The sequence below is a fragment of the Notolepis coatsorum genome, assembly GCF_963971535.1.
Source record: "Notolepis coatsorum genome assembly, chromosome: 13".
NCBI lineage: Eukaryota > Metazoa > Chordata > Actinopteri > Aulopiformes > Paralepididae > Notolepis > Notolepis coatsorum.
Genome location: NC_140177.1, coordinates 63,203,750 through 63,223,731, shown reverse-complemented (window position 1 = coordinate 63,223,731; position 19,982 = coordinate 63,203,750). Strand labels below are relative to the sequence as shown.

The 19,982-nt window shown below is 41.4% G+C and overlaps 1 protein-coding gene across 1 annotated transcript in view; it reads left to right on the top strand.

Moving 5' to 3' along the window:
- Positions 1–19,982, top strand: part of hmgb2b (high mobility group box 2b) — a 37,174-nt gene that overhangs the window by 11,316 nt on the left and 5,876 nt on the right. The window contains exon 3 of the mRNA XM_084327820.1: positions 10,484–10,635. Coding sequence (XP_084183946.1) covers positions 10,484–10,635 — 152 coding nt within the window. The remainder of the gene's footprint in view (positions 1–10,483; positions 10,636–19,982) is intronic.

The window sequence follows — 19,982 nt, the reverse complement described above, 5'->3', positions numbered from 1 at the left end:
ATTTCTCCCCCGGAGACATTATATGTACTGGTGAGCCCCTGTCAACTCTCTAACGGTTCAAGAGCGCCATCTGGTGGCCGATGGGCGGATCGCCCAGGGAAGAAACGGGAAGTAGAAGCTGGTGCTCATTTCAATTTGGTCCGATCACTCGCTATAGGTCCCGGGACTCGAGCTCGACACAATACATAGCGATCCGTTGCCAATAACTCGATAAACAACATGATTTGGACGTATATACTATTATACAACCTGGAAATGGATCGGGTATTTCTACATCTCATAATAGAAAAAATTCTCTTCCACGCTCATCTCCCAACGGCGAGAGGAAGCCACGGTGAGTCCCAGCGTTATTTTTTAATGTCTTCTATACTAACTGCTCTAATGATCATATCACCCACACTAGATGAATGATATAACGTTGCCCACGGAATTATAAACGACCCCCCGCCCATCCGGTCATCATCAGATCATACTTTTTATAATTTTTTATCTGGCACCGATCGCTATCAAACTGTATTTGATCATCAATATAATGCATTTAGGGCTATAAATCACAGATGCGCTTCAGTTTCTATAACAGTGAAACAGAGTTTTGAGTGTAGTGCACACACTGAGTGTAGTGCACACATGCGCCAGCAGAGGGCGAGACCGCTCTAGTGGAGCGAGTGGGTCACAACGGTGTTCACGTTTTACGGTAATGTTGCGACAGTGCTGTGAAAATACCGTAAAGCGTTGTGACGAGAGTTGGTGTGTGTTGTTGTCGAGTGGTGCACTGGTGGAGCAAGCAAATAATCCGTCTCTTATTATATGTGAACTAAAGAGTACAAGGTTTACACAACAGCCCCACCCGCCTTTTTATTGTATTTGTACCGTCCTGTACTATCCGCTGTCAGCTGTTTATCTCTCTCTGTGAGCTACTGAGCTTGAATAACTAGCGTTAGCTCACGTTAACTAGCGTTAGCTCTGCGGCTAATCAATCTTAGATTACCCAGAACTAAATATAAATAAAGTTCTGGAGAAAGCTGCAGAAAACGATAAAAACATACTTATACTTTAGACTGTATTTTAGTATGAATGTGAATGAAAAAGTATAACGTTGCTACACCCTGAACAATAGATATAGGACTTTGAATGGGCCATGGTAATGTCAATTTAGCAATACAATTTAAAAAGTTATAGCCCTGCAAAGAAGGGGAACTTCTCCATGTTAAATAGGGCTGGCGAGGGATGGTAAATTATGAATTTAACCCCGGCGATCAAAGGGTTAAGGGTCAATTTGCGATAACCTCGTCGCAGTGTACAGCCCTGCATGCTAATATGTGACACAAGTCTAGCGTTTGTGCCAACATGTCTCCATTTTCATTTTCCAGATTTTTTCCAGATTGTGAAAGTACAGAATGTAAGCTTTCAAATGATGCGTCATACTTTGAAATCTGAGAATGTTTTGAATATCATATATTCATTTAAATCTTGTAACTCAAGTCTGTTGTCTAGATTCCTCAAGGGGAGAAAATGCCTGTCAAAGATTTTCACACTTCAGCTAGTTTGGGATGGGGGGGGGGGGGGGGGCGTGGACAACTACCCTCACCTGAATGCGTCCATTGTTAACGTTAATGACTCTCTGTGTGAATGCCTTTACCTGGCTCAGTGAATCTGAATCCCAACTCGCAGCTCTATTCAGATGCAAAAATAAACCCAGCCCCCACCTCTCCTCTGTGGAGAGGAACAAACTGTTTCAAAACAGCCCTTTTTAAACACAGAATTCTTACAATTAGAGTTATTATATCTGTTCGCTGTTATACTAAATATGTTCTTCAACTCTCGAACTGTAGTTATATATAAAAAAAAAAACTTTTTTTTATTGTGTCTCTGTGTCATTTCACCCTGGCGACTTGTAGGCATCATCACCAGACTGGGTCGCGTGAATATTAAAGGCAACCAACTTGTGTTCAGCTTTTCGTTCAGCGTTTCTCTGATTGGCCACGTGACCGCCCTAGCACACGCCCTTCGCGGCAGAGAGAGACATGGTATTCAGTCAGCTTTTCTGCTGCCAGTAAGAAGACCATTGTACAATAATCCACAATTATGTCTGTATTTGATTATGGTGAAATTATGTACATGCATGCCTCTCCCTCTGAAAGCCCATCCACGCTGTGTATCATAGAGCACTGGGTTTTATCACTGGAGATACATTTCTCACTCACCATTGTATTTTGCGCCATCTGACAATATCATAATGATGTGTTTTCTATATTATATCCACAATCATTCATCTAAAAAATTGTATGGGCGTAAATACATGTTAAGATATTCAAAATCGTCACAGCAGTATTGTTTGTTTATACTTCAGAAGTGATGTACAGTGACGAGTGAATCTGGTAGTTGGTTGTTAAAAACGCGAAATAACATAATACGTTACAGTTTCTAGTTAAGTCAGCAGCCTCGCGAAATAACATTATACATTATGCTCCTCTAGTTAAGTCAGCAGCCTCGCGAAATAACATTATACATTATGCTCCTCTAGTTCAGTCAGCAGCCTTGCGAAATAACATTATACATTATGCTCCTCTAGTTCAGTCAGCAGCCTTGCGAAATAACATTATGCTCTGCGAAATAACATTATGCTCCGCGCTTCAATTATACATTATGCTCCGCGCTTCATTCATTCATTTCATAATCAGTCAGCAGCCTGCGTCCTCCACTGATGTTATGACGTTACAAACGCGAAATAACATTATACATTATGCTCCGCGCTTCATTAATTAATTTCATAATCAGTCAGCAGCCTGCGTCCTACACTGATGCAGCCTCCACTGATGGATTTCATTTGGGACGGCTGCCGCTTGCCTGCCGTGTTCGCGGCAAAAGGGGGCGGGGGGTCACGGCCAATCAGAAAAGCTGAACACAAGTTGGTTGCCTTTAATATTCACGTGACTGGGTCACATATGTCATGTTGTACAGTAGGACTTACTACTATGATACCCATTAAAACAAGTAATTCGAATAATAGAAGCCTACTTTGCTGGAACGATTAATTTCAAATGTATACAGTGCGTGTGTGTGCTGGCGCGTTGAGGCTCGCTAAGCCTTTCTCCACGCATAATTTTTGCCTCCGCTCCATTGGAATGTTGGTTCTGATTTAAATGGGTGTAAACGCGGGCTAGTTCGCCAGAGAGCACCAAGGTTCAGAGGGTTCAGAACGGAGCCAGAGATTGAACCGGAGCCCGGTCGGTGTAAAAGGGCTATAAGAAGCACTCTAGAGAGATGGAGGTTAACTAACTAACCCTGACTAGTTCTCTAAGAAGCACTCTAGAGAGATGGAGGTTAACTAACCCTGACTAGTTCTCTAAGAAGCACTCTAGAGAGATGGAGGTTAACTAACCCTGACTAGTTCTCTAAGACAGGGGTTCCCAAAGTCGGGGTCGCGAGCCGCCACGGGGAGGGGGTTGCCAGATGATTTATAAAACAAAAATTGGCCACTGAACTTAGAAGCAGGCCAGGACAGTGTTTCTAGTTGCAGCAGCGCAATAGTTAGATAACCTAGGTGGGGAACAACCAGGAGATCACTGCAACTCACACAAGTTGGAGAACTATCTCTCTCTCTCTTGCTCTCACACACACACACACACACACACAAAAGGAGCCGCATGTGATTGGTGTAGGCGGGACCCTTACAAAAAACTGTTGTTGCTAATCATTGACACATGCTAGCCTGTAATAATCCCCCCCAGACAAATCTACTTTGCATTTGATATATTGCAAATATATGCCATCACACACACTGGCATTTAAAGGGTTATAATTATAAAATTAATATGTGGTGTTATGATCAGGGCTGAAGTTGAATAAAAGATTGTATTTTCAATCTGACATTACAAAAAAACTGAAAATCCATCAAAATCACTGTTGTTGCGAATCATACATATGCTAGCCTGTTTTTTAACAATAATTTGTGATGCCATCACAAACACTGGCATTTAAAGGGTACAAATAAAAAAAAAAATGCCTGCACCAGAATGCAGGAAATGAAGTCTTTGTAACAAGAAATTTCCTGGTGGGGGACCCCCAGACCCCCTGCTTAAAAAGTGGCCTGACTGGGGCTATATTTTGCACTATATTTCCTGGCCTGAATGATTTCCCCAGTCCCCGGCCCTGGTTAAAAGCCTCCAATGCTTATTAGTGTGTGTGTGTTTGAACGTGTGCATGTTTCAACCATACATTTCCATTTATTTAAAAAAAAAATATATATATATATATATATATATTTAATTTAATTTTAATTTTTTTACCTCCTATAATAGTGGGGGTCGCGGCTCTCTGACCCCGTTATTTTTGGGTCGCGGCCTGAAAAGTTTGGGAACCCCTGCTCTAAGAAGCACTCTAGAGAGATGGAGGTTAGCTAACCCTGACTAGTTCTCTTAATGTTGGAGTGTTCCTTTAAGAAGCACTCAGAGAGATGGGGGGGGTAACTATACCCGGTTATGGGTTATTTAATGAGACATGATGAAGCACATCTCTCATAAGCTCTAGATTTAAAGAGGCCCCTCTGCATGTATGAAACTGGCGTTGGGCTTAAAGGGGCACTTCACCAAAAACTGATTTATTTTGCACATAATTTCACACGCATCCAAAAACTCAGACACACATTTGTTTAGTTTGACAGTTATTTAGTTTTAATATGTCCACCAGTGATGTCATCATGGACATTAAATCCTTGTGTTGTGTTTATAAAAAAATATATAATAATAATAGCAATACCTTGTCTTATAGGGACTGCTATCTTACTAACTAATTTACTCTCAATAACTTAATTAACCACTTATGGATACCCCACATTTAGGATAAAACACCTGACTTTTGCATACCCAAAGTCATTTGCGATTTATTATACTTTATACTAAGGCTGGGCGATTAATCTATTAATTCGAATGAATGATTTAGGACGATAAAAAAAAATAAGAGTCGCCTTTTATTTTACAAAAAGTGATGTTTGGTGAAAGTTAGATTTGCACTTTATTAATCCCAATAGGGAAATTCATTCTTGTTTGATGATCAAGAGGCACCTTTTATTTGTTTTAAGTGAAGTTTGGTGAAAAGGCTAGTTATTGCACTTTTAATCCCAATAGGGACATTCATCTTTGTTTGATCAAGAGTAACCTTTTATATATATATATATATATATATATATATATATATATATATATATATATATATATATATATATATATTCTTTTTTAAGTGAAGATTGGTGAAAGTTAGGTTTGCACTTCAATCCAAATAGGGAAATTCATCTTGGCTTGATGATTTGTGTCAAATAAAAACAGCTTATTTGAATGATTTCCTTGACGTTTCTAGTTTTTAAGAGAGAGGAAAAACGATGTAAATCGGATGTGGTGTGAAAAAATCTGAGATTAAATTTTTAGGCCAAATCGCCCAGCCCTACTTTATACTTATAGCACATGCAGAGTCTGGTCTCTTTTGAAAGGTAACATTCTGAAGTTTCTTACACAATAAAGAAAAATCATTTTTGAGTGCTAATGAAATAGTTACAGAGGTTTGAACACACTGAAATAAAAATAAAAGTGACTCACGTTGTGTTTACTTGTTGCCAGATGCCTGTTTTTGAGTTCCAGCTAAGAGGTAGGAGCTGGAAAACATAATGGCTGCATAGCCTGAAGTCTTATCTACAGTACAGGTCGAAAGTGTATAACAATCCCACAGAAAATGAGTGTTTTACAGACGTTTTGCTAATCATTATATCTGTAATAATTCGTAAAAAATTACTGTCGTGCCGATATTAAAACATTTACAGAAAAATGCTTGGTAATTCTAAAATGTTGTCATCAATTTGTCCAGCAGAGCGCGCTCCGACTGCATTGTTTAACCCTTTGGGATTTGGTTTCCAAATGTAAAGTGCACTACAAATTGAATGTATTATTTACATATAACTCATAATACTACGTCTTTGTTTACAATAATCTCTGCGGACTCTGCAGCACTGTCTGCATGAATATCATAGCTAGCTTGATAGAGTAGAGAATACAGATTACATAAATATATCTCATAGCTAGCTTGATAGAGAGCAGGGGTTCTCAAACTTTTTTATACCACAACCCCATTTTATTGAGGACTTTTTTTTGCGACCCCACAGTTAATGTATCGTGTAATTTCAATGTGGAATTAAGGAATATAAAAATAAAAGCACACGTTGAACTTGATCATGCATATTTATTAGAACATTTAATTACAGCACTATGTTATCAATACACATTTATAAAACAAGGCATATTTAGCCAAAATATGTTGCCAGAACATAAAAATAAAAAAAAATGTAATTTTTTTACTTGCCAATGCACCCACTGTCACCTACCCATGACCCGTAGTTTGAGAACCGCTGGAGTAGAGAATACAGGATACATAAATATTTGGACATCAACACAATTTTCATAATCTTAGTTCTGTACACCACTTACACCACCACACTGGATCTGAAATGAAAGAATGTTGATATCAGGGAGGATGTCAGACGTTTGCTACTGACTTCACTCATTATGTAGTTTTTTATATACAGTACCTACCTATTACCTAAATATATAATAAATAAGGATAAATTCATCATTGTGAAGATTAAGCTATTTAGAATATAGAATAGAACATGCAATGCAAACTAGTTTGGTTCCAGCTCAAATATAATTCAGTTATTAATGTTGCTTTTTTTTTATATATATATATATATATATATATATATATATATTATTATTTTTACAGGTGACTGAGTGTGGAAGAAGTAAGATGTGGGGACTACCGGTACAACAAAAAAAATATATATATGAAGAATATCGGCTGATATATCGATATCGGATATACATGCATATGAAAGTGCTCCGTATTGTGTCTGAAAAGGCGGTGTTGTCTTATTTTTGGAATCTATACTTTTAAATGTCATTATCATCATTCACAACAACGGAACACTGAGTGTTACCCAAGCTGCCTGTTGTCTTCCTCTCTGTGGGTGTGTTAAGTAACTGAGCACTCATGGTGAGAAGCTCGTTTTTTAATCACTTACCGTTCTATCTGAGCGCTGAGCAACTGTCTTTAATTACCCAATTACACTGAGTGGAACTGAGCAACCTGTTATGTGTGTTTTTCACTCTGAGTTGAATAATGTGTGCAAACACAGCTACAGGCAGACTAACGTGTGCAGACACAGCTACAGGCAGACTAACGTGTGCAGACACAGCTACAGGCAGACTAACGTGTGCAGACACAGCTACAGGTGTGCAGACACAGCTACAGGCAGACTAACGTGTGCAGACACAGCTACAGGCAGACTAACGTGTGCAGACACAGCTACAGGCAGACTAACGTGTGCAGACACAGCTACAGGCAGACTAACGTGTGCAGACACAGCTACAGGCAGACTAACGTGTGCAGACACAGCTACAGACTAATGTGTGCAGACACACAGCTACAGGCAGACTAACGTGTGCAGACACAGCTACAGGCAGACTAACGTGTGCAGACACAGCTACAGGCAGACACAGCTACAGACTAACGTGTGCAGACACAGCTACAGGCAGACGTAACGTGTGCAGACACAGCTACAGACTAACGTGTGCAGACACAGCTACAGGCAGACTAACGTGTGCAGACACACAGGGGGCGAAACTAGAGTTTTACGTTTGGCGCCTCCCACTGAGAGGGCGGGCAATAATAGTCATGTGAAAACCGAAAATCATGATCCAATTCTTAGCGCAGTTCTCACTCGCTGTCTCAGCACAGACATGCAGTGCACCGCGCACTGCTGCTCCTACCCCTCCCGCACCTGTTTCTGTATGCTGCATGTAAACGGTGGCTATTGCCTCGGACAGTCACCGTGACGTTAGTCTAGTCAGAGGGACCTCCGTGAGCTAATGTTAGCTACTGTTACAAAATGACCCAGTCAACTATTCACTTTTAGTTTAATACATGAGGCATTGTGTAACGTTATCCAGCCGGCTAGCTACTGATAGCTCCCGACATCAACAACTGCTCCAGCAAGTGTCCAGTGCATAATACCTCCGTTGGCTAGGTAGCTCATGTTAGCCCACGTTAGCTCACTAGTCACTACGAAATGTCCCAGTAAACTAAATAGTTCAGAGGCGTTGTCCCAACGCCATCCAGCAGTAGCTACAGATAGCTCCTGACATCAATGTCCTACAACATGCGTATTCGAGCCCCTGGCTTACATCGCATGAGGGCTGCTGAATAGGGTCCAGCTGCAGCGCAGGAGAATCCTTTCATGCTGAATGTAGAGTTTAGGGTCCAGCTGCAGCGCCGGACAATAATTGCTGTAGCTGGAGGCCACTCGAGTATACACACAGACAGTGGAGCTGTTTGCAGACAGCGAGGTGGCGATGTCTCGCAGATAATACAACTACAAGTATGATTATATAATATATATATTTTATATAAAAAAAATTATATAAAAAAATTATTTTTTTAATCAAAAAAAAGTTGGCAGGTAAGAAATATGCTTGGCGGGTAGATTCTTCCCATCTACCCGCCACTGGCCGTTGAGTCAAAGTTAATTTCGTGCCCTGACTACTGAGACACAGCTACAGACTAACGTGTGCAGACACAGCTACAGGCAGACTAACGTGTGCAGACACAGCTACAGGCAGACTAACGTGTGCAGACACAGCTACAGGCAGACTAACGTGTGCAGACACAGCTACAGGCAGACTAACGTGTGCAGACACGGCTACAGGCAGACTAACGTGTGCAGACACAGCTACAGGCAGACTAACGTGTGCAGACACAGCTACAGGCAGACTAACGTGTGCAGACAGGGAGCGAAATTAACTTTTTGACTCACCGGCCAGTGGCGGGTAGATGGGAAGAGTCTACCCGCCAAGCATATTTCTTACCTGCCAATATATATTTTATATATACAATTTTTTTTTAAATAAAATATATATTATATAATCATACTTGTAGTTGTATTATCTGCGAGACATCGCCACCACGCAATAAGTCAAAATGCTTGCTATCTGCAAACAGCTCCACTGTCTGTTTTGGCTGTGTTGCTCTTCTAGAAAAATAATCCTTTCAGGGTTGCCTATTGAAATACTGTACACTTTCCTACTGTACACTTTCCTGATTAATTGAAATGGGGGACCCTGATGTAAACAAGACGAAAGTCTTTCTCTGGTCTGCATCCCCTTAACAATTGTGTGTATTGTACCCATTCTGCAATCTGTTAATAAAGTTTTCAATCAATCAATCAATCACACCTCCAGTACAGAAACATTGTTTGAGTTTGCGTGTCAGGTAACCATTGATTGACAGTCGAGTCTGCCAATTACATCACATCGCTTGCACTCCGGTGCTGCAGCTGGACCCATTGCCCACCTCTGCTGTTGATAACGCTAGCCAAGTTATTATACACACAGATACACAGTGGGCCAGTGACTTTGGTGTAGGGGTGTAACAATGCATCGATCCTAAGGGGGAAATTCAACTGCATCGATTTGAAAATGTTAGAATAGATTATCGCAATTTTAATGTGTATACGTTATGTTATTGTCATGTCCGTTACAGCCAACACACCGACATACGCTACTGCATCAACGTTATGATTAACAAAGCAAGGCATTCGTTTTGTTGCATTAACGTTATATTACTATTGCTATCGATAAATCTAGGTGTTCTAAAATCTATTGCTATTGGTAAGAGAGACTATAATAAGTTGGTGTCTCGGAAAACGAGAGCCCTGATCGCGGAGTTTCAGGAAGTAAACAAGAAAAATGAGAGCTTCCGATTGGTCATTTGCTTTATTTCCCATGAAACCAGTCACTTCACTCTACTGTGATTGGACCGTTGGCTTGAGTGCAATGTGGGACTTGTAGTTTTTTAACGATCTCGCAGCGGAGGAAAAAAAAGACGAGAGAGGCTATAATCTGTATTCGCACAGCGTGCGCGTAATTGATTTTTACCGTTCGCATACAAATATTTTTAGGGGCCTGCTTATGAACTACACGTCTACACGCCACACGGCGGGCAGCCCTCTAAGTGTCATGCGCCAAAGGTAAAAACAGACCGCCCCTGGCGGGCGGCGGGCTTTAGTTTCGGTCCCTGTGTGCAGACACAGCTACAGGCAGACTAACGTGTGCAGACACAGCTACAGGCAGACTAACGTGTGCAGACACAGCTACAGGCAGACACAGCTACAGGCAGAATAACGTGTGCGTGTGCAGACACTGACTAACTATTCTAACATGTCTGGTTCTAGGGTCTGTCTAACTATTCTAACATATCTGGTTCTAGGGTCCGTCTAACTATTCTAACATGTCTGGTTCTAGGGTCCGTCTAACTATTCTAACATGTCTGGTTCTAGGGTCCGTCTAACTATTCTAACATGTCTGGTTCTAGGGTCTGTCTAACTATTCTAACATGTCTGGTTCTAGGGTCCGTCTAACTATTCTAACATGTCTGGTTCTAGGGTCTGACTCCCGGTGACAAGAAGTGCTTTGAAGACATGGCTAAAGCGGACAAGGTTCGCTACAACAGGGACATGAAGGACTACATCCCACCCAAGGGCTTTGGAAAGAGGGGCCGCAAGAGGAAAGATCCAAATGCACCCAAGCGACCTCCGTAAGTTATTCCATCTCAATGAGGGCCCCCCCCCCAAATTACCTCCGTAAGTTCTACTAGTGGTTTAAGATCCAAATGCCCCCAAAAGACCTGAGGTCTACCAGTGTTCTCAATGAAGGCCCCCCCCCCAAAAGACCTGGGCCCTCATTCATCAACGTGACTTGCGCACATATATGTGCTTAAGCCGTGCGTACGATCATTTCTAAGCAAAGTGTGGGATTTATCAATTTGAACTTGTGCTTGACTTTGTGCGTATATTTTAGCACAGGTCGGACCATGCGTACCTGGCGCCTGTTGGTAGAATATATTATTACAACAAGGAAATGAGCTTCTGTGCATTAGTTTCAACACTGGCATGTTCTGTATGAACCGTAATTCATTATAGTTCATTGTAAAATAGCAACAGTAGTGTAATTATGGTCAAAACCCTATAAATAGCATTTGGAATAATAGATCTTTCTCTCAGAATGAATGCAGCATGGTTTATATAGCGTTATCGGAATATACGGGGTGTACTGACTGACTGCGCTCCGCGTAGCTCAACTCGTTATTATTTTGCGCACAGACCGCAGAAACACGGGAACGTTTTGATTATATTTAAAAGGCTTTACGTTAAACTAAACAAGTGGAATTTCAAAGCTGTAAGCAGAATACAAGTCATATGAACACCCACGATATAGTGTTCTTCCCCCTTTTTACTGTATAAGAAAGAATAAAAAACCGCATTGCAATGAGACCAGGGTGTATGTGTATTACAAAACCCTTGCAATAATGTGTCTTAAATTAATGAAAAGCATACATGCTCTGGACACAGAGCATATATCGTGTGGGTGATATGACTTGTATTATGCTTACAGAATTCCACGTATTTAGTTTTACAATGTCAAAGCCTTTTAATATAAATCAAAACGTTCCCGTATTTCTGCAATCTATGTGCAAAATAATAACGAGTTGAGTTCTAACAAAGAATGTATTACATGCTGGTATGCTGATAGAGTAAACTATTATATGAATATGATATGATATAAGGTATACACTGGTCCGTCGCATACACTGGTATGCGCAAGTTACTGTTGCATAATGTAGGCTATGGCTGCTATTATATGTAATTCATATAGGCTACCTAATAGTATATGATTTTTAGAGGCATCTATTTTGTTGTCGGTAATACCGACAACGGTAATACCGACAACAAAATAGATGCCTCTAAAAATCATATTATAGCCAATCGAACACAACTAATAAAGGCATTCATATTACAGCACGGTTATAATGACACACAACCAACGCCAAACAGTGGTCAACGAACGGTCTTTATTAGTATTTTGATCTGTCCAGGCAGAATTGCAGCAATGGTCTTAGGGAGCCGTTGATATCTGACATCACCGTGTACAAGTCCGCCTTTTATTTATCCCATAACACGCATTGTGTCTTCTTGGTTCGGCAGCGCCTCAGTGAACAATCTCCCGTGGAGTTTCTCAGAGTTCCGCTCGGGTCAGTCCATTATTTCACATCCCAAGGGGGGTGTTTCATGACCATATATGGATAATCATGCACGAGCATTGACGGTAGAACAAAGAGGTATTTATCAACACGGAGGAGCATAGGACCTGTGTACGCACGGTTGATAAATCCCAATATTTCTGTGCGTACACACATTCTAAATTCTGTGCTTACGTGTGGAAATAGAACATTTTCTACGTCACGTTGATGAATGAGGGCCCTGAGTTCTACCAGTGTTCTCAATGAGGGGTCCCCCCCCAAAGACCTGAGTTCTACCAGTGTTCTCAATGAGGGGTCCCCCCCAAAAGACCTGAGTTCTACCAGTGTTCTCAATGAAGGCCCCCCCCCCCCCCCCCCCCAAAAGACCTCTGTGAGTTCTACCAGTGTTCTCAATGAAGGCCCCCCCCCCCCCCCAAACGACCGTGAGTTCTACCAGTGTTCTCAATGGAGGGTCCCCCCCCCCAAAAGACCTGAGTTCTACCAGTGTTCTCAATGAGGGGTCCCCCCCCAAACGACCTCCGTGAGTTCTACCAGTGTTCTCAATGAAGGGTCCCCCCCCCCCAAAAGACCGGAGTTCTACCAGTGTTCTCAATGAAGGGTCCCCCCCCTCCCCCAAAAGACCGGAGTTCTACCAGTGTTCTCAATGAAGGGTCCCCCCCCCCCCCCCCCCCCCCCCAAAAGACCTGAGTTCTACCAGTGTTCTCAATGGAGGGTCCCCCCCCCCCCCCCAAAGACCGGAGTTCTACCAGTGTTCTCAATGAAGGCCCCAAAAGACCTGAGTTCTACCAGTGTTCTCAATGAGGGGTCCCCCCCCAAAAGACCGGAGTTCTACCAGTGTTCTCAATGTAGGGTCCCCCCCCCCCAAACGACCTCCGTGAGTTCTACCAGTGTTCTCAATGAAGGGGGTCCCCCCAAAAGACCTGAGTTCTACCAGTGTTCTCAATGGAGGGTCCCCCCCCCCAAAAGACCTGAGTTCTACCAGTGTTCTCAATGAGGGGTCCCCCCCCAAACGACCTCCGTGAGTTCTACCAGTGTTCTCAATGAAGGGTCCCCCCCCCCCAAAAGACCGGAGTTCTACCAGTGTTCTCAATGAAGGGTCCCCCCCCCCCCCCCAAAAGACCTGAGTTCTACCAGTGTTCTCAATGGAGGGTCCCCCCCCCCCCCCCCCAAAGACCGGAGTTCTACCAGTGTTCTCAATGAAGGCCCCAAAAGACCTGAGTTCTACCAGTGTTCTCAATGAGGGGTCCCCCCCCAAAAGACCGGAGTTCTACCAGTGTTCTCAATGTAGGGTCGTCCCCCCCCAAACGACCTCCGTGAGTTCTACCAGTGTTCTCAATGAAGGGGGTCCCCCCAAAAGACCTGAGTTCTACCAGTGTTCTCAATGAAGGGTCCCCCCCAAACGACCTCTGTGAGTTCTACCAGTGTTCTCAATTAGGGGTCCCCCCCAAACGACCTGTGAGTTCTACCAATTCCCTTGCTATTGTGCCCTCTATCTGTTCATTGAAACATGACTTGGAAATACACTAGACCAGTGGTTCTCAAACTTTTTACACCAAGTACCACCTGAGAACGTAGCTGGCTCTCCAAGTACCACCATATGACCGGCGTTAAAATACAGTCTATTCAGCTATGCACAGTTCACGCAGGAGGCAAATGTATTCCTAATACCATTATTTATTGTTAACTTTTGTCAGACACAGCCACAATGTACAAAGGGATAGCACTAGAACTAGCAAATGCTTCCACACAACTCATACAATGCAAGGGGCATTGAGAACATAATAACTAACATTCTCAACACACACACACACATTTAGTTAGAAAAACTTAATTTCCTGCATTCTGGTGCAGGAATTTTTGAATTTTTACCCTTTAAATGCCAGTGTTTGTGATGGGCATCACAAATTATTGTAAAAAAGAAAAGAAAACACATATTCAATACATTTTTGAATGTTTACCCTTTAAATGCCAGTTTGTGTGACGGCATCACACAAATTATTGTAAAAAAAAAACACAAAAAAAGTAAAATATTTTCAATATATCAAATGCAAAGTACATTTTTCTGGGGGGGATTATTACAGGCTAGGCATGTGTCAATGATTAGCAGCAACACAGATTTTGATGGATTTTTTTGTAATGTCAGATTTAACACCAACTCTTTTCAGAAAAGTGGGAGTACTTCATTTTTTATCTGACATTACAAAAAATCTAAAAATAAATGGTTATGATCAGGGCTGAAGTTGAATTAAAGATGTATGACTGTTTAGACTGCATTACTCTCTGTCACAGTGATCTCCTGGTTGTTCCCCACTTAGGTTATCTAACTATCGTGCCACCGCAACCAGAAACACTGGCCTGGCCTGCTTCTAAGTTCAGTGGCCTGACAAAAAAAAATAAAAATCTTTTTTTGCTTTTTTGTAAATGTTTTCAAGTACCACCAGCAGTACCACCAAGTACCACTAGTGGTACGCGTACCACAGTTTGAGAACCACTGCACTAGACGGACAACACATCGTTTGATAGTAGATGTTCGAATAAATCCTTAACGATCAATCAATCTTCGATTAATTGTTAACATCCCCAGTATCAATGTAGAGGTCCACAGCCTAATGTGTATCAATGTAGAGGTCCACATAATGCAGATAAAATGCTTGGGGTAATTTAGAAATTGTGTCATCTTTGGACGGTAATGGTATATATCACTGTATATTTGTTTTTCTTATAATAATAATAAAAAAAAATATATAAGATTAGGAGCAGTACAAGACTTAACCCTGTGTCGCACCCATGTGACACATGTGTTTTACAGAATATTAACGCATTGGTTGCCAGCAGGGGGTGCGCGATTTATCGCTTGAGTGCCACCACTCTAATCAATGAGAGGGCGAGCACATTTGTGAACGCATAAACTATATCTTAAATTATGGCTATGTGTCTAATACGCCCGTCCAGGGAACAAAATAAGTACCCGCCAAGCGCCAATGGCGGGCAGATTTAAGGTTTGGCGAGTAACGAGGCATAACAAAAAATATTGTTTGTTTCCTGTTGGTTGTCAGTTAAGGCCATGGGTAGGTAGGGAATTTCTTATTTTAAATGTATTATTTTTTATTTATTTTTTATTCTTTGCCTTTGGATAGGGAATTTCTTTATTTAATTAAAATGTTCACAACAACATGGATGCATGAACTCTGCCAGCATGTTTAATATCCATAATACTAAAGGTTTGTCTAAGATTTCTATGAAACTTTATTTGTTAAAAAGAAAAATTATTTATTATTCTTTTTATTTTATTTTTTAACTCATATAATATATTGGGTCGCACCTAAATCGGCAGGGTCGGTCAGCTACCGGAAACAAACCATTATTTTTTTTAGGCCTATGAGAGGTCTGCCTGGCGGGTAACAAAATAGTAATGTAAAATAATTAAAACTCTTATTTTGAAAATCCTGTGGCGGGTCTCCCCAAGCGCAGCTCCAGCTATAATATCTATGGCTCCGGCAGCTCCCGTGGCAACTCGGTGAGTCGTATCCGCCCAGTCCGTACTTCTGCTGGCATTAAGCAGAGGAGCAGGGCTACACAGCAGTGCGCCTATTTTGCGACCCGAAATATGTCTGGTGTTTTGTTTTTTTCACAACGGGTCAAATGCATCTAACATGCTTTGCATCGTCGCCATTCCTTTATGCCCACATCGCCCGAAATTAACATTACGTTAGCGTAAGCTAACAAGCTAATCCTGATCAGAGGCAGAGCCATAGAGAACAGCAGACAGTGGCTGCGGTTACATGGTGACTTTTAATTCCGAATTATAACTTCGGAATCAAATCATTCGGATGTAAAAAAAAAAAATCATGCGAGTTTACATGTCAAATCTTAATTCCGACAAGGTGTTTACATGAAAGTCACTGTCTAATCGGGAGTTTTCGAGTCATCGTAAGGTTTGGGGTTGGGAAGGCTTCTGATTGGGTAAACCTAAACAGGATGTTAACGTCATTACGTTTACCAGAAGTAAACAAACCAGCTGCGACCGGTATTCTCAGCTACTGTGCTAGCGTACCAAACAACATTAACCAGACTCTCGGTGTGTCTATTCTGCTAACGTTAAAGGCCTCTAAATGCTACAGCAACTTCAAAGCAACGGCACCACAACATCGACAAAGCAAAGGTGTTGCAGGCCTTTATGCTTCTGCAACATCGACGCACAGCCTATGTAACATTGTACCCCGTATGTAGCAACCCATTGATAACAAGCAGACAAATAAGCATAATTTTTACTTCCGGGCGGGGGGTTTCAAAATAAAAGCGACGTCTAAAAGCACCGTAAATACGTTTATTCTTTACAATATCTAACGTTACACGAACCTAAACTAATCTAAAGTTAGTTTAGGTTCGTGTTAACGTTAGATAATATACAAAATAAACCTATTTACGGTGCTTTTAGACGTCGCTCATTTATTTTGAAATCCCCCGACGGAAGTATTATAGTGTCTGTTGCTAGCAGCTTGACTTTTGCCGGCCGGTTCTGTGCTTTTTCTAGCTAACGTTACGTATCATCATTCGTTTCCAAAGGAGAGGAGAGAAAGACCGCGGCTCACATGCAGCTCAAACTACCTGTTGGAATAAATTAATTGATTGATGTTTAACTTGTCCCTGTGTGTGTCCAGTCATTTCGACTAGCAAACGTTGTATCTAACGTTACCTCAGGATACCATTGTATTTAGTTGGTTAGCTATGTAGCTATTTTGTGGATAGCATTTTGTATAGCATCAATACTAGCTGGCTGGCTACAGCTTTATTTACTAAATTATGGAGGCTTTTTAATCGTCAAGGTAAGAGAGGATTTGTCATGATCAACTGAAGGCGTATGCTATGGAACAATATGTGCCCCTGTTCGCGATCATCTATGTGTACTGTAGCCTATGCGCGATCATGCGCAGAAAGACCGGGGGGAACTAATTCCGAAAAAGCGTTTACATGGACAGAAAAAGCTTTAATTCGGAATGATAAACGGAATAAACCGGCCACTTACATCGGAATGGATTTTATTTCGGAATGGCCATTTTCATTCGGAATTAAGTATTTTCAGATGTTTACATGATAACTTTAAATAGGATTTAACGTTAATTCCGAATGAAAAGGGGAATAAACTGTCCATGTAAACGCAGCCAGTGTGGCCTGGGGAAATGGGGGGGGGGGGGGGCACTCTCCCTTTCTCTGTGTGTGTGCGTTTGGAAAGATGATGAAGTCAGGAGTATGTTATAGTAAACTGAGGATTACTGAGGATGGACAGATAATGTTAATATTCAAATATAATAATAAATGAATTCATGATCATCATGCAACATAAAACACTTGTAGAAACGGTTTGGGAGAGGAAGGGGTTTTAGGTTGCAAGTTGTGAGTTCACTTGAAGTTTAAAGCTCAATATATCAAAATGTGGCACTTTACAGTGAACAGGAGGTCTATTTGTATTAAAAACAATAGATTGATGTCTGGAAGAGCTAAATACATTTTTCAAATTATATTTTCGTTACCTTTTTTGAGTTGATCTAAATGTTACTAATTGTGTTAAATGGGCTTATGATATCGTCTCATATCGATTGCAGGCACCTCCTGCATCGTATCGTGGCAGATATCGGCAAATATCGTATCGTTGTCCAAAGAATCGATATCGTATCGTGATGAAACTGGTGATTCCCACCCCTAGTAGAGTCCATACATCCAACACCAAATCCCATAATTCCTTACACGTAACATGTCTGGCTGTGTGACGTCAACTTGTCAGCATGAAAATGACAGCCAAACATGGCACTGCAACTAAATAACACAAATACAATAGGCACATTTGTGACTGTTACAAATATAACACGTTTTTTACTTGTGCTACAAGATTTTGGCCTGTGCTACAAAACTATCAACCTCTGTAGCACCAGTGCTATGTGCAAAAAAAGCTACGAGTAGATCAAGCATCTGGGCAAGTATACATGCCCTGATGCCTCAGTGTATGGCAGTGTAAAAAGGTTGGTTGCCCTATATATATATGCATTATTATTAAATGGGTTACAATTACAAATATGTGGAAGTGGAACCATATGGAAGGAGTAAGCCTGCCGCTAAAAAGAAAACCCACAAGTGCCTTTCTCAGACGAAAAAGAAAGTTTTGAGAGGACTACAATATGATGCGGGGGTGGTGAGTTGAAACAGTGTGTGTGTCAGCGTTTCCGTTAGAACATATTAGTGCCGGTCTGGGTGTCCTGCAAGATTTCTATCTCCGGACATATTCGAGAAATTCCGGTCAGAGTTTTAAACAGCAGTCTGTTATAATCACATTTTTATGAGCTAACGAATTCCGTTATATTGGACATTTGTATTAATTACATCAAGCGAAGAATGAGAAATTGATTTGCAGAATCAAATTACTATCTATCGCCTCCCAAGTTAGTGCGATACACTAATCCAGCATCAAGCTCCCGCCCCGCTGCAGCAGCTGTCACACGCACCCCCAAATGAATCTCGAGTCGACATCGCTTCACCTCGTTGTATCAGACACGTCACACATATCATAATGTTCAACTTCACACACAGCAAACTGTAGTTGATCATCACATTGCCTCGTTTGCTAGCTCGTCGCCACATGCAGAGAGGACGAGCCACATGCTCGTAACGCATTTGTTGATTTCATTACATTTAGTTATAATCAATAATATGCATTACTATGTGACACGGCAGTCAACCAACAGTTGCATATGATTAAAAAATGTCAACACTCACTCACCCCGTCTCTCGTTGTGCGAGAACAGCGGGTCGTCTGGTTGGTTCGACTTTGATATATCCCCATTGGAACAGGTGGACGGACGTCTGCGAGGCTCGCAACGGTAGCAGCAGACTGGGGATGCTCTTTGTGGTTCAATCAATAAAGTGTACTTTGTGTACGTTCAATCAATGTTATCTCTCGTACATCATAGAGGCTAGACTACTAGACTATAATGTCGTACCTCAGCCAGGAGAATTTAACTTTCCACTCGGGGCCGCCGCCTGAACGCTCGACTTTTCTGTTTATTTTCCGCGGGAGCATCGGCGGTCTCTGACTTCAGAAGACTCATCTTCGTTGTCAATGTCATTATTATTAGACCTGCTTGTGCTTGGTTTCATGAAATATTTGTTAAGTTTAGCTTGTTTGGCCATCTCTCTCTCTCTCGCTCGTATACCTGTTTGTCGTTATGGTGGCTGGCCAGACAGGCTCAAAAAAAGAAAGAAAAAAAAAGATTCACATCTGAGCGGCGCCATCCGCGCTTTATCAGAGTGAAGCAACAATGAAACAAATGTAATGATTGTTTTGTTCATCGCATAGGCTATTTAATTTTAGCCTATTTTAATACAATTCAAATAATAAAATTGTGCTTAGAGGAATTATTTTCACCGGACATTATGACCGGAGAGATTTAAATATTCGGACTTCAACATATTTTGCCGGTCAAATACCGGTAATTACCGGCTAACGGAAACGCTGGTGTGTGTGTCCCGACCCCACTTCTGTTTCAATAAATTATTTGCATTTAAAACTATTAACGCTGACTCATTCCTTCAGTCCACTCAAAAGTATGCTAATATTCCTTATGTTGTTTATGATATTAATTGAAAATAGCATATGAGAGTATTATATAGTAATAATAACACATGGCGATATACTAAAAAACTATTTATAATTTTTGGCTGGTAAAAAAAAATCTGCCTGGCTGGTAGTTTTTTTAAATCTAGGCTGGTAAGTCAAAAAGTTAATTTTGTTCCCTGCGCCCGTCGCTTATCAATGGCTTGCTTGCAGTCAACATGTACGAAACGGATTGTTT